This window comes from Cetorhinus maximus, chromosome 12 (genome assembly GCF_964194155.1).
Source record: "Cetorhinus maximus chromosome 12, sCetMax3.hap1.1, whole genome shotgun sequence".
Taxonomy (NCBI): Eukaryota; Metazoa; Chordata; class Chondrichthyes; order Lamniformes; family Cetorhinidae; genus Cetorhinus; species Cetorhinus maximus.
The window spans coordinates 124456078-124469281 of NC_135890.1; the positions used below are offsets into that span (position 1 = coordinate 124456078).

General features: G+C 42.1%; 2 protein-coding genes across 4 annotated transcripts in view; one reads left to right on the forward strand and one right to left on the reverse strand.

Annotated features, from left to right (window-relative positions):
- The window catches only part of ddx55 (DEAD (Asp-Glu-Ala-Asp) box polypeptide 55), a 28311-nt gene extending 21344 nt beyond the window's left edge, over window positions 1–6967 (forward strand). The window contains exons 9-14 of the mRNA XM_078554602.1: window positions 2635–2766; window positions 3089–3181; window positions 3571–3685; window positions 4238–4406; window positions 5344–5645; window positions 6730–6967. Coding sequence (XP_078410728.1) covers window positions 2635–2766; window positions 3089–3181; window positions 3571–3685; window positions 4238–4406; window positions 5344–5645; window positions 6730–6849 — 931 coding nt within the window. The 3' untranslated portion in view covers window positions 6850–6967. The remainder of the gene's footprint in view (window positions 1–2634; window positions 2767–3088; window positions 3182–3570; window positions 3686–4237; window positions 4407–5343; window positions 5646–6729) is intronic.
- Window positions 6968–9130: 2163 nt separating this feature from the next.
- Window positions 9131–13204, reverse strand: part of eif2b1 (eukaryotic translation initiation factor 2B, subunit 1 alpha) — a 1065098-nt gene continuing 1061024 nt past the window's right edge. For all 3 annotated transcript variants that reach the window (XM_078554612.1, XM_078554613.1, XM_078554614.1), the window contains exons 4-9: window positions 13053–13169; window positions 12224–12336; window positions 11485–11553; window positions 11238–11313; window positions 9624–9749; window positions 9131–9296 (exon numbers count right to left, since the gene is read on the reverse strand). In XM_078554612.1, coding sequence (XP_078410738.1) covers window positions 9141–9296; window positions 9624–9749; window positions 11238–11313; window positions 11485–11553; window positions 12224–12336; window positions 13053–13169 — 657 coding nt within the window. In that variant the 3' untranslated portion in view covers window positions 9131–9140. The remainder of the gene's footprint in view (window positions 9297–9623; window positions 9750–11237; window positions 11314–11484; window positions 11554–12223; window positions 12337–13052; window positions 13170–13204) is intronic.

A 13204-nucleotide genomic window follows, 5' to 3' on the forward strand; every position in this document is an offset into this window, starting at 1 on the left:
CATCGTGCTAAATGGGATAGATTTCGATCAAATCTAGCAACTCGAGACTGGGCATCCATGAGGTGCTGTGGGCCATCAGCAGCAGCAGAATTGTACTCGAACACAATCTGTAACCTCATGGCCCGGCATATCCCCCACTCTACCATTACCACCAAGCCAGGGGATCAACCCTGGTTCAATGAGGAGTGCAGGAGGGCATGCCAGGAGCAGCACCAGGCATACCTAAAAATGAGGTGTCAATCTGGTGAATCTATAACACAGGACTACTTGCGTGCCAAACAGCATAAGCAGCAAATGATAGAGAGAGCTAAGCGATCCCACAAGCAGCAGATCAGATCTAAGCTCTGCACACACCCAGTCATGAATGGTGGTAGACGATTAAGCAACTCACTGGAGGAGGTGGTTCCACAAATATCCCCATCGTCAATGATGGAGGAGCCCAGCACATCAGTGCAAGAGATAAGGCTGAACATTTGCTATAATCTTCAGCCAGAAGTGCCGAGTGGATGATTCATCTCGGCCTCCTCCAGAGGTCCCCAGCATCATAGATGCCAGTCTTCAGCCAATTCGATTCACTCCATGTGATATCAAGAAACAGCTGAAGGCACTGGACAGTGCAAAGATTATGGCCCTGACAATATTCGGTAACAGTACTGAAGACTTGTGCTCCAGAACTTGCCGCGTCCCTAGCCAAGCGGTTCCAGTACAGCTACAACACTGGCATCCACCCAGCTATGTGGAAAATTGCCCAGGTATGTCCTGTACACAAAAAGCAGGTCAAATCCATCCCAGCCAATTACCGCCCCATTAGTCTACACTTGATCATCAGTAAAGTAATGGAAGGGGTCATCAACAGTGCTATCAAGCGGCACTTGTTTAGCAATAACCTGCTCACTGGCGCCCAATTTGGGTTCCGCCAGGGCCACTCAGCTCCTGACCTCATTACAGCCTTGGTTCAAACATGAACAAAAGAGCTGAATTCCCAAAGTGAGGTGAGTGTGACTGCCCTTGACATCAAGGCCACATTTGACCTAGTGTGGCATCAAGGAGCCCTAGCAAAACTGAATTCAATGGGAATCAGGGAAAACTCCCCACTGATTGGAGTCATACCTAGCACAAAGAAAGATGGTTGTGGTTGTTGGAGGTCAATCATCTCAGCTGCAGGAGCTCCTCAGGGTAGTGTCCTCGGCCCAACCATCTTCAGCTGCTTCATCAATGACCTTCCTTCCATCATAAGGTCAGAAGTGGGGACGTTCGCTGATTGCACAGTGTTCACCATTGGCGACCTCACAGATACTGAAGCAGTCCATGTCCAAATGCAGCAAGACCTGGACAATATCCAGGCTTGGGCTGACAAGTGGCAAGTAACATTCTCGCCACACAAGTGCCAGGCAATGACCATCTCCAAAAAGAGAGAGACTAACCATCGCCCCTTGACATTCAATGGTATTACTATCACTGAATCCCCCACTATCAACATCCTGGGGTTACCATTGACCAGAAACTGAACTGGACCAGCCATATAAATACTATGGCTACAAGAGAAGGTCAAAGGCTAGGAATCCTGCAACGAGTAACTCATCTCCTGACTCCCCAAAGCCTGTCCACCATCTACAAGGCACAAGTCAGGAGTGTGATGGAATATTCCCCACTTGCCTGGACGAGTACAGCTCCTACAACACTGAAGGAGCTTGAAACCATCCAGGACAAAGCAGCCCCGCTTGATTGGCACCACATCCACAAACATTCACTCCCTCCATCACCAACACACAGTCGCAGCAGTGTGTACCATCTACAAGATGCACTGCAGGAATTCACTAAGGCTCCTTAGACAGCACCTTCCAAACTCACAACCGCTACCATCTAGAAGGACAAGGACAGCAGATAGATGGGAACACCACCACCTGGAAGTTCCTCTCCAAGTCACTCACCATCCTGACTTGGAAATATATTGCTGTTCCTTCACTGTCGCTGGGTCAAAATCCTGAAAGTCCCTCCCTAACAGCACTGTGGGTGTACCTACACCACATGGACTGCAGCGGTTCAAGAAGGCAGCTCACCACCACCTTCTCAAGGGCAACTAAGGATGGGCAACTAAGGATGGGCAATAAATGCTGGCCCAGCCAGCGAAGCCCACATCCCGTGAATGAATAATAATTTAAAAAAACAGTTGCCAGAGAGCGGGATATAATGACTAGGGAATGGAGTTCATGGTGAAACCGGAAACAATGGCCTCCGTCTTTCCAATAATCTAGTTGAAAACACCTCACACACAATAGAGGTGAATGTATTTCACACACACATATTTACTGAAGAAACATCTCCCATTCGGTAATCAAAGAAGTCAAATGGTCATGCACTCTGCTAGACGATGCTCTTTCAGAACCTCTTTCTGCACTGTAAAGTTTCTGAGATTCTGTGATATCTTACCATTTAACTAACGTTTATAGTATGTGACTTTGAGTATTGAGATCACAGGCCCAATGATAGTGTCTGTTATTCATTATTTATTTGCTCATCAGACCTCTCTTTGAAGTCCTGGGCTCCCTCAATCTGGATAGGTTGAGAAAAGCTTCCCATCTCTTCATTCAGTTATTTATTTCAGAGTTTGATTGATGTTCCTCTTTGTTTCAGTACGTGTGCGTGTGTGGAATATTACGGGACTGCACTGGACGCCTTTGTAAAAAATGTACGAATAATGTGCATTCATGGAAAAATGAAGCACAAACGGAACAAGATTTTCACTGAGTTTCGGCAGCTTCAAAGGTAAGGACACAACTCATAGCTCATCCAGAAAGCTCAACCAGAGAGAAATGAAGCACATGGAGCAATAAGCCTCCAGCTTTGATTTATGGCTGGTGCTGAGATAGCTCATTTCAGTTGGAGCAGTGACAGGTATTGCTGCTCCTGATTTAAGGGACAGGAAAGTTTCCACCCCTTATCCTAAATCCATCAATTCATGACCTGCTGAACACTGTAAACATCAACCCTACTGGCAGTGTAGGACACGGCACTGTTATCGAGTGCTTTACACCCTGCTATGCATTGCTTAAATGTTGTGATGAACAATCTTTCTTTTCTGTCCCAGTGGTATTTTGGTTTGCACCGATGTCATGGCCCGTGGTATAGACATCCCTGAGGTTGACTGGGTTCTGCAGTATGACCCTCCCAGCAGTGCCAGGTACTTTTACTCAGTCACTTTATTGGGCCTAAGGGCAGAATAAATCTTGTTGAATGGAAAACAGAGCTATACACAGAAGTGAAACCATTCTGCAGTCTTAAAACCAGTACTTTAGTTGACGGAAACGATAATTAAAAGGAGCTTTTGAATGGAGTGCGGCTTGGGGGCTTTGAGAGGACAGGAATGCGAGTGACAACAGTTGTGATTATAGTTACATTGTAAGTCGCCAGTGAAATAACACACAGATGGTGATATTCATTCAACTGTTAGATATTTCAGTTGTTATTTTTTGTAGATGTCTGCGTCCGGTACCTTGTGGGTTGTTGGTCTCAAGTGGGCGGTGTTGGAGTTGAGTAGATACTTGATGGATTTTTTTTGTTTATTTTTAGTGCCTTTGTCCATCGCTGTGGACGGACAGCTCGCATTGGTCACCATGGCAATGCCCTTGTGTTCCTGCTTCCTATGGAGATGGCTTATGTCAACTTCCTTTCCATTAATCAGAAAGTATGATTGTTTTTTCCCCCCAAGTGTTTTAAAACCTAACCACGTGACTTCTTTCTCTTGGATCTCACATTTCTTAATCTGTGATCTGACATTTAATGCACAATTTGAGGGACCTTCTGGGGATTTCTAAGGCTTCTGTACATTGTCTGCTGGAGGTTTGTTCAGGAAGCATCACCAATATTTATACCAGTGACCTGTTCTGTGAAAACCTAACACCTGAGTTTGTGGTTCTGGCAAAGGGACACCTTCATAAAAGGAGGAACTGGTGGAAATTTGTGCCTGAGAAAAAGTTACTGTTTGAAATTGAGATACTGTATTAAAACCAGTTTTAATATAATCTAAGCCTTTGATATTCCAAAATGAGACATCTAGTGTCTCCTGTAAAGCGTTTTGGGTTGTTTTACTGTGTATAAGTGCAGGTTGCTGTTTTATTGCCAAGGCAGTGATCAATTGGCTGCACCTCAATTAAGCGGTAAAGCAAAGAGCTCCTGTTACAGTCGTAAGCCTCTGTCTTTCGTTTAATTTGTTTAATTGAGTTTTTCCCTCCGTCAGTGTCCAATAGAAGAGATGAAACTGCTGAAAGATTCTGCTGATGTCCTGCCAAAGCTGAAGAAGTTGGCTGTGTCTGACCGAGCTGTCTTTGAAAAAGGGATGAAGGCATTTGTGTCTTTCGTTCAGTCCTACGCAAAACACGAGTGCAGTTTGATATTCCGAATAAAAGGTAAGTAAGGAAAGGTCAGGGTCAGTTTTATCGGGCACATGGTGCAAATGATAGAACTATCCAGCTCACCTTTTACAAAATAAATGACACCAGGGCCAATGCAAAGAAACCGGACAGTCTGTTGGAGGAAGCCACTTCAGTGTTTTTTTTTTAAAGTATTGTTTTATGCCATTTCCTGATACTAGTTTTGAAAATTTCTGTTGCCCTGCAGCAGAGAATTCTGAATTTCCACTACCCTTTGCCTGAAAATGTGCTTCCTGATTTCACTTCTGAACGGCCAGGCTCCAAGTTCAGGGTTCTCCCCCTTTTATTCTGGACTTGGCCCAACAGAGGAAATAGTTTCTAACACCCTATAGGATCCTTTCATAATTTGCAACACCTCGATTGTCACCCCCCCCCTTTATCTTCTATAGTCAAATGATTACAAGTCGAGTCTATGCAACATGTCCGCATAATTTGACCCTTTTAGCCCCAGTATCATTGTGGTGAATCTGCACTGCACCCCCTCCAAGGTCAATATGTCCTTCCTGAGGCACGGTGTCCAGAACTGAATACTGTTATTTCAGATTGGACCTAACCAGGCTCTGTACAACTGATGTGTAACTTCCTATGTGTTCCAGCCCTCTGGAGATAATGGCCAACATCCCATTAATCTTGGTTATGTTTTATACCTATGCACTTGTTTTTAGTGATTTTTATATTTGGTCACCCAAATCCCTTTGTTCTTCTGCAGATCCTCGTGTCTCATCATTGGGAAAATGTTTCAGTTTGTTTTTCTTTGGATCCAGAGTGGATGAACTCACATTTGCCCACAATGAACTCCATCTGCCAGTCTTGCCCAGTCACTTAGTTTGTCTTTGTCACTTTGTAACTTGCTGCTCTTGCTCTACAATAAGGGAGCCTCCAGTAATTATTTGCACATTGACTTATTTTCCAGATCTGGATTTTGCAGCCGTTGCTAGGGGCTTTGGTCTACTTAAACTGCCCAAGATGCCAGAGTTGAGAGGGAAGAGTTTTCCTGGTTTCATTCCCGAGAACATAGACACAAACTCCATTCGATACAAAGACAAAAACAGAGAGAAACAGAGGCAGAAGAAGTTAATAGAGCAGCAGCAGCAGCAGCAGGAGGGGCATCAAAAGGAAGGGAAAAGGACATTTGTGAAAAATAAGCCGTGGTCAAAGCAGAAAACAAAGCGAGACAAGAGGAAAAAACAAACAGACAAAAGGAAGCGAGATGAGGTGTGCTGAAATGGGGAGGAGGGGAATGAGTGGGGTGTCTCATGTTTTGCATGTTTCTTTAAGTGTTGGAACTTCTGGTAACTGAAATGTGGTTAAGTTCTAATCTCTTGACTCAAATTATTGAAAGGTTTGCACAGTGTCAAGGGTTTTCTAACCTGATGCTGAAAGGTTTCTCTAAATCTCCTTTAACCTGTGATATATTCTGGCCACTGAAAGTCAGAAGTAGCAAAATATTGTAGAAAATGTGGCTAAAAGATTGCCTTCTAAACACTAGAGCCCAGATATCTCTAGCTGCACTATCCCATTCAGATTAAATGTATCATTAAAATATCAGCATCAGATAATCAAGGTTCCTGCATTTGGTAATATAATTGTTCCTGGATAGCCCTGCGCTTTTCCACATGCCCCACCCCCCTCAAAACAATCTCTCAATGGTGGGTATGAGACCCTATTGATTGGTTTAATAATGAAATCACTTCTCTCCATCCTCTATCCTGTAATTACACGCCCTCAAACAAACGTTCTGTACTCCTTAACAGATTAAGATGGAATGTTTGGTCTGTTTTGTTTTTTATTTTTTTCACCATTCACATATTTGTTAAACTACCCTGTGCTGTGTGCTGATTAGAAGTAGGTTAACTCTGACTTGCTCACCTTCAAAGCAAATCCTCACTTTCACAGAATTTTAAAGGCACAGGAGGCCATTCGGCCCATTGTGTCTACACCGGCTCTCCAAATGTGCATCATGACCTAGTGCCATTGCCCTGTCTTTTCCCTGTCCCCCTGCACATTGTTTCTATTCAAATAATCATCTAATGCCCCCTTGAATGACTCGATTGAACCTAGCTCCACCACACTTCCAGGTATATGCATTCCAGACCCAAGCCACTCTACTTTTTCTCACATCACATTTGCTTCTTCTGCAAATAACTTTAAATCTGTGCCCTCTCGTTCTTGATCCTTTTACGAGTGGGAACAGCATCTCCCGATCTGATCTGTCCAGCCCCCTCATGATTTTGAACATTTCTATCAAATCTCCTCTTAGCCTTCTCCTCTCTAAGTTACTAACGCTCCCATTTTGCAGGGATCTGACATGGAGGAGGAGAATATCGATGAACTTCTCAATGATACCCGATTATTGAAGAAACTGAAAAAGGGGAAGATCAACGAGGAGGAATTTGAAAAGCAGTTGATGGGGACGTGAGGGACAGATGAACTAGAAGATATCTGACTTTGTAATTTTGTGAAGGCAATTCCTTTTATTTTATTCCTGGGCTTTACTTTGAAAAATAATTTGTAAAATAAATTTCTTATTAACGGGAGCATTTGTTTGTGTGTATTGTCGGACTTGGGAGCAAAATCTGCCTATTTGTGGCTCCATTGCTAATTAAATACTAAAATTAAAAGAATTATTCTGGAAAATGAGAAAACAGTGTCAGTATCAGCTGTGGCTCAGTGAGTAACTCGAGAGCCTTGGGCCTTTGATCTAGCCTGACACCCCCAGTTAAGTACTGAGGGAGTACTGCACTGTCAGAGGTGCTGTCTTTCAGATGAGACATTAAAATAAGGCTCTATCTGCCCACTTGGGTAGATGTTCATGATCCCATTACATTAGTCTAGGAAAAGCAGGGGGCGTTATCCCTGGTGACCAGGGCAATATTGATCCTCAGCCAGACTCTCAAAAGCGGATTATCTAGTCATTATTACATTGCTCTGTGCAAATTGGCTGCTGTTTCTTGCATTACAACAATGACTACACTTCAAAAGTACTTAATTGGTTGTGAAATGCATTAGGATGTCCTGAGATCATGAAAGGTGCTGTATAAATGCAAGTTTTAATTTCAGTAACCTGTCTTGTTACTCCAGTTGCATTTGGCTAATGGTACAAACCAAGGATTTAACAAAACTCTCTTGTCTATGGGTAGAATTTTACAGTCCCATTTCGGCAGAGATGGGGCCATAAAATGTGGCGAGACATTCTAAACCCCGTTGGCTTCGGTGGGAACATAAAATTTCGCCCTATATGTTTCATGCCTCATCATAGGGGCCACAAGCAGTTCCAGGAAGTCCAGACATATCAGCACCATTTTTGCTTTTATTTCTCTGATCTTTGAGAGCACTTGATCAGACAGTAGGATCTAGGGAGGGCCAGACACAGGCCTCTTGACTGAAGTTCTACCAGAACAGCTTTTGAAAAATTATTCTGATTAAATAGAAAGATGTGCCAATTGGTGTGGTGTAAAACTTGCTGCATCAATTTTCTAAACACCAGGAATGGAGATGTGGGAAAAGGTGACCATTATACAATTAGCTATATTTTGATTTTATTAATTTATTAGACAGGCAGTGCTGCACATAACAGCAGTGGTAGCTGATGTAACCCCATAAAACAATAGCCAAAAGTCGTCAATCCCCAAGTGAAGGAAAGGAAGCAAAGCAATGCTGTGTGCACGTGCAGCATCAGTCCCTGATATCCTGGGAGTGACTCTGGAAAGGTTTTATTCAATGTGGAATTGTGTCGAATCTGTTCCCTGAACCACTGGTTAGTTCTCCTATTTCTGAAAAGGTATTTTGTGTTGTGTCAGGTGATGTTTGCTTTTACAGTATCGAGAATCCAGGGACCCCCCTATCTCTTCACCTCATGGGGTACAAATATTTAATGCCCCTGCTTGCCCTGGGCTCATTTTTCCATCAATATATCTTGTTTGACCACTTTAGACAATCAACTGAAGTATCATGGAATCTATATTTGGCCCGTCATGCCTGAGGCATCTAACAGTCCCTCTCACTGCACCCTTTCGAAATTTTATTTTTCAAATATTTATCCACTTCCCTTTTGTAAAAAAAATTACTGTGGATGTGTTCCAGTGCTGTTTCTATTTGGATGCTCCTTCCATCTGTATAGAAGGTAAAATATCTTAACCTCTCCCATTGTTCTTCTGGTGATCTTAAGTTTCTGACCCCTAGTTACTGACTTACCAACCTTTGGTGGTAATGTTTTCCTGATTTACTTTATCAATATATCACAGAATCTTAACAGCACAGCAGGAAGCCATTTGGCCCATCGTGTCTGCACCGGCTCTCCAAATGAGCATTATGACCCAGTGCCATTGCCCTGCCTTTTCCCCTGGCCCCTGCACCCGGTTTCTATTCAAATAATCATCTCATAGTTACAGGTAACTGACTTTAAAATTGACTTGAATTGGCCTGGATTTTTGTACGTGTGTGGGGTGGGAGAGTCCACATTGTGATCATATGTTCATAGTTGTGGTAGAGACTGGATGGGACCAGAGGGTCTTTTCCTGTCTCTTATTGTTTGTAACACTTTGGAAATGGCCAAACTAGTCCTTGTATGAATATTATTTAGTAATTGATCTGTGGAGCATATTTAAAAGATTTGTGATTTGTCCACCTAGTTTTATCTGCTGCCTTACCTCAGTGTTAGATTTTTGATTGATTATTGTGCATTTTCAAAAAAGTCCACATTATTGATTATTACAAATATAATTTAATTAATTCATCACTAACAGCAGATGGAGTGAGAACCCCGAGATCTGTGAACAGAAGTGTAATGAACGATGGGGGTGTATAGTCCACTGTTGGATGCTCGTCTGCAAGATTCTTCACTGATTTCAACGTGTCTGCTTTGTACTGTTTGAAATAAAAACAGGAAATTAATATTTTATAATCATAGCCAGAGAGCACAGAAGGCCATTCAGCTCTGCTTTAAATTGTTCTAGCAAACTCCAGTGCCCTGTATTTTCCTTTGCTTCAGATATTTATCCTTTAAAAGATGCTACCGTCTCTTCACCAAAATCCTAATTCGTCTACTGCTGATGACAGAAAATAAACATGCATAGAATTCTAGATGCACAAAATTTGTAAGATTTGTTGGTTCTTAATTAACCATGTTCTAGTCACATCAAGATTTAAATCGCTTGAAAGAAAGCGGACTTCAGTTTATACAAATACTCTCACCTTAAATCGATCTGGAACATCTTGCTGATTGAGAGGATAAAGCCGGACAAATTTGAAACTCTCTGCCACCACGTAGAAAGGTTTATTGTGCGATTTTGCACACACAGCCATTTGGTAAGTTCCAATCTACAAGGGAAGGGAAAAATAAATGCCATTGATTCATTCAGGTGGTAGCAATGAGAATCAAGCAGGAATCAAACCCATGAGAAATTAACTCCGTGGATACACCATCTGTTGTGGTTATAAAGCAGTGACTGGCGGGATTTCAAAAATACTTGATGTGATATTTAATTTTTTTTTTTGGTAATGCTGTGCTTTCAAGCAGTAGAACTCCAGCAAACACTTAACAAACTGCACAATTGGAGAGACAGCCTGGCTCCTAGCATTCCTGACTCAGAATCAGGAAGTACTGGGTTAAAACTGTGTTGCAGACAGTCCGGGCAAGTGCAGACTGGTGCTCTGGCTTAGAATTCTGAGTTGACGCTCCACAGATACAATCATCCAGAGGTTGCTGGTGACCCCTGCCCCATGTACCACTCCCCCTCTGCTCCCACTGTACAGGTCTAAACTTCCTATCGGATAGCATAAAGCGTGTCACGGCCATGGAAGCAGTGTTCACGTCATGCTGTTAATGAGCCTGAAAATCCTTTCACCACTTCACACTACTCTGAGGGATAAGCGTGAAGATAGGTAAAGAACAACAACCCCACACTTCACTTCCAGCCTATTCTTGAGCAGCTGAGCTCCAGAGAATCCAGATCAGAATCATGAGCCAAACAGCTTCAGTTTTTAAAAGAACAGTTCTCGTTAACGAGGGGAAGGCAAATTCCAAACGAGGGAAAATTCTTGCCCTGCATCGGATTGGAGAGGCACTGACAGGGGCCACGTCTAAAATGGTCCACAGGGAGGGGTTATATTTGCAAATGTTATCTATACTGGTCAGTGGTACCTATTGCATAAATGTTATCAAGAAACACAGGCATGCAGAACCTCAGTTGCCTATAACACTAACTGAGCCAAAGAATGTATCTGACTTTTGTTTTTTTTTTAAATTGGATTTTATGGTTCAAAAGAAATCTGACAATATTGGGAAATAACGTAAAGGAATTGAACTAAAGCAAAATAATTTGTATTTCATAATCTTAGAATGTCCCAAAGCACTTCAGCCAATGAAATGGGGCTCAAACCCATGACCTTCTGACCAGAGGCAAACGTGCTACCATTGAGCCAAATCCAGCAATGCCATTTGAAGGAGCATAACCTTAAACTTAGAACCAGGCATTCAGGGTGATGTCAGGAAGCACTTCTTCACACAGAGGGAAGTTGAAACCTGGAACAACCCTCACACTGCAGCCTCAACACCTTTTTGGGAGGGTCAGTTGGAAATTTCAAAACAAATCAACAGATTTTTATTGGGTAAGGATATTAAGGATTATGGAACTATGGTGGGTAAATGGAGTTACAGTACAGAACAGCTGTGATCTAACTGAACAGTGGTACAAGCTCAAGGGACTAAACGGCCTCATGTTCCAATGATTCATTTCTCTGTCACTGATTAGTTGGATGATTAGACTCTGTCTCTAAACAAGTGAAAGAAAAAGAACAAACCATTACCTTGTTAATGATTCCTCCACTTTCCACCACCCCTTCAGCACCAACCAGCAGCAGATCCACTTTCTCCATAACGTACCTGCAAAAGAGAGAAACACTAGTGATAATGTGAGCACACTCACAAATAATCATTTAATCAGCATAGCCAAACTAACTAACTATAATAGTTCATTTGTCTAAATAACATTTCCACATCTGGTTTAAACAGGACTCTGATTCTGTCCAGCAGGAACAATATTTCTCAACATACCCAACTGAAGCATCCAGTATCACCGTTACGGGAATGTTCAGCTTTCGCAGACATTCTGCGCTTTTAAGTCTGGAAGACAAATAGGAAAGTTGATTCACTCCATATAACTCATAACACTAAAATATTATTTCTATACAACTAAATTGCCCAATAAGCTGATGAATGCAAATTTTTAATATACAAAATGGTTAAGTGTTGGCGGTAACTTAATAAACTCACTCCACAGAATCCAGTAGTGGCCAAGGCCCTATAACTACATTGGTTTTGCTAGGTCACTATCATAAACTTGATGCAAAAGTGAGACCAAAAGTCATGACAAGTGAATAGGAAGTACACGCACTCTGGAGGACTTTTACTAACATGCTAGTTGATCTCCGTGACAGGGTGGACAGGAGTCACAATCAAGTGCAGTGGGGTTACAGTACAACACAGTGTAACACTCAGAGGGCATTGACAAGCCCAAGGAGCTCTGCAAGCACCCAGTATCTAGTATCATTGTCTAAGTAAAATGTAGGAGTCCCAAACTGATTCTTTGTATGGGTACCAGACAAAACTAACAGTGCACCTGATAACACTCCTGTCTTGGCAGGTACTGTGAGCAGAGCTGATGATGGTCAGCTGTAAAATGTAGATAGAATAGCACAACAGAAAAATGCATCTTTGGAACAGATACTACCCAGGAGTTTCTCCGAGTGACTCTTTTAAAAAGCATACGCTCCACACAACATGTTTTGCTCACCCTGATGAATCAGGTTGTGATTCTGTGATATAAACACTGAAGCGTTTCTTGGCTTCAGCTGCTCTCTCCAACACTCGCAGTACAACTCGTGAAGAAGCATGGGTTAAAATTTTCTGTTAAAGAAATGAAAGATGTAATAAAATATGGATTGCAGTGGCAAAGCATACATGTTCTAAACACAATGTGCCAAATTCTAGGCTCTAATTGTCAAACAGGATATTTGTTCCTATTTAAATCTGTCCATCAATGCAAACTACCAAATGGAGGCAAAGGATTTCTTCAGAAAGGGACATACATCCAAGGACATCTCCAAAACAACATGGCCATTCTACCTACCACTTCCATATTACATTCCAGTTTTCACAGCAGAGGGAAAGGACAAAATACCAATGGACAGTGAACATTAAACTAAGTCAAGGGAGGGACTTATTGGATTTCATGTAATACAGACAAAAAGGTATTGGAGAAAATAATGGGTCTTAAAATAGACAAATCTGCAAGACTTGATGGTTTCCAACCCAGGGTGTTAAAAGGTGAGCAAATTGCAGAGATTAGCCACAATTTAATGAAATTCTTTTTCAATTATATCAAAAATAAATTGGGTAGGCACTTGAGTGAAATAGACTTGCAGTCTTAAAGGAAAGAGCGGGAGAAATTGATTGCTCGACAGACTCAGCATGAAGTTGATGGGCTGAATGGTCTGCAACTGTGCTGTAGTGACTGTATAAATAGCTCAGAGTGAGACAGGTCAGGCTAGGTGAGCTGGGAGGGATTGGGTGGGTCTAGTTTTCTGCAAAGTAGATCTTGGTAGGGGTGATTCAATACTTACAGCTCCATCTTTTATAAATGCGTGACACAGGTTTGCAATCTTATTCCTTGAAACAGATATTTTCTCCAAGTAAAGCTCTCCTCTGTCTATCATTGTCTTTTTGCATTTTGAAAAATCCTGCAATAACAAAGTTACATCAGTTCAAATTCTAT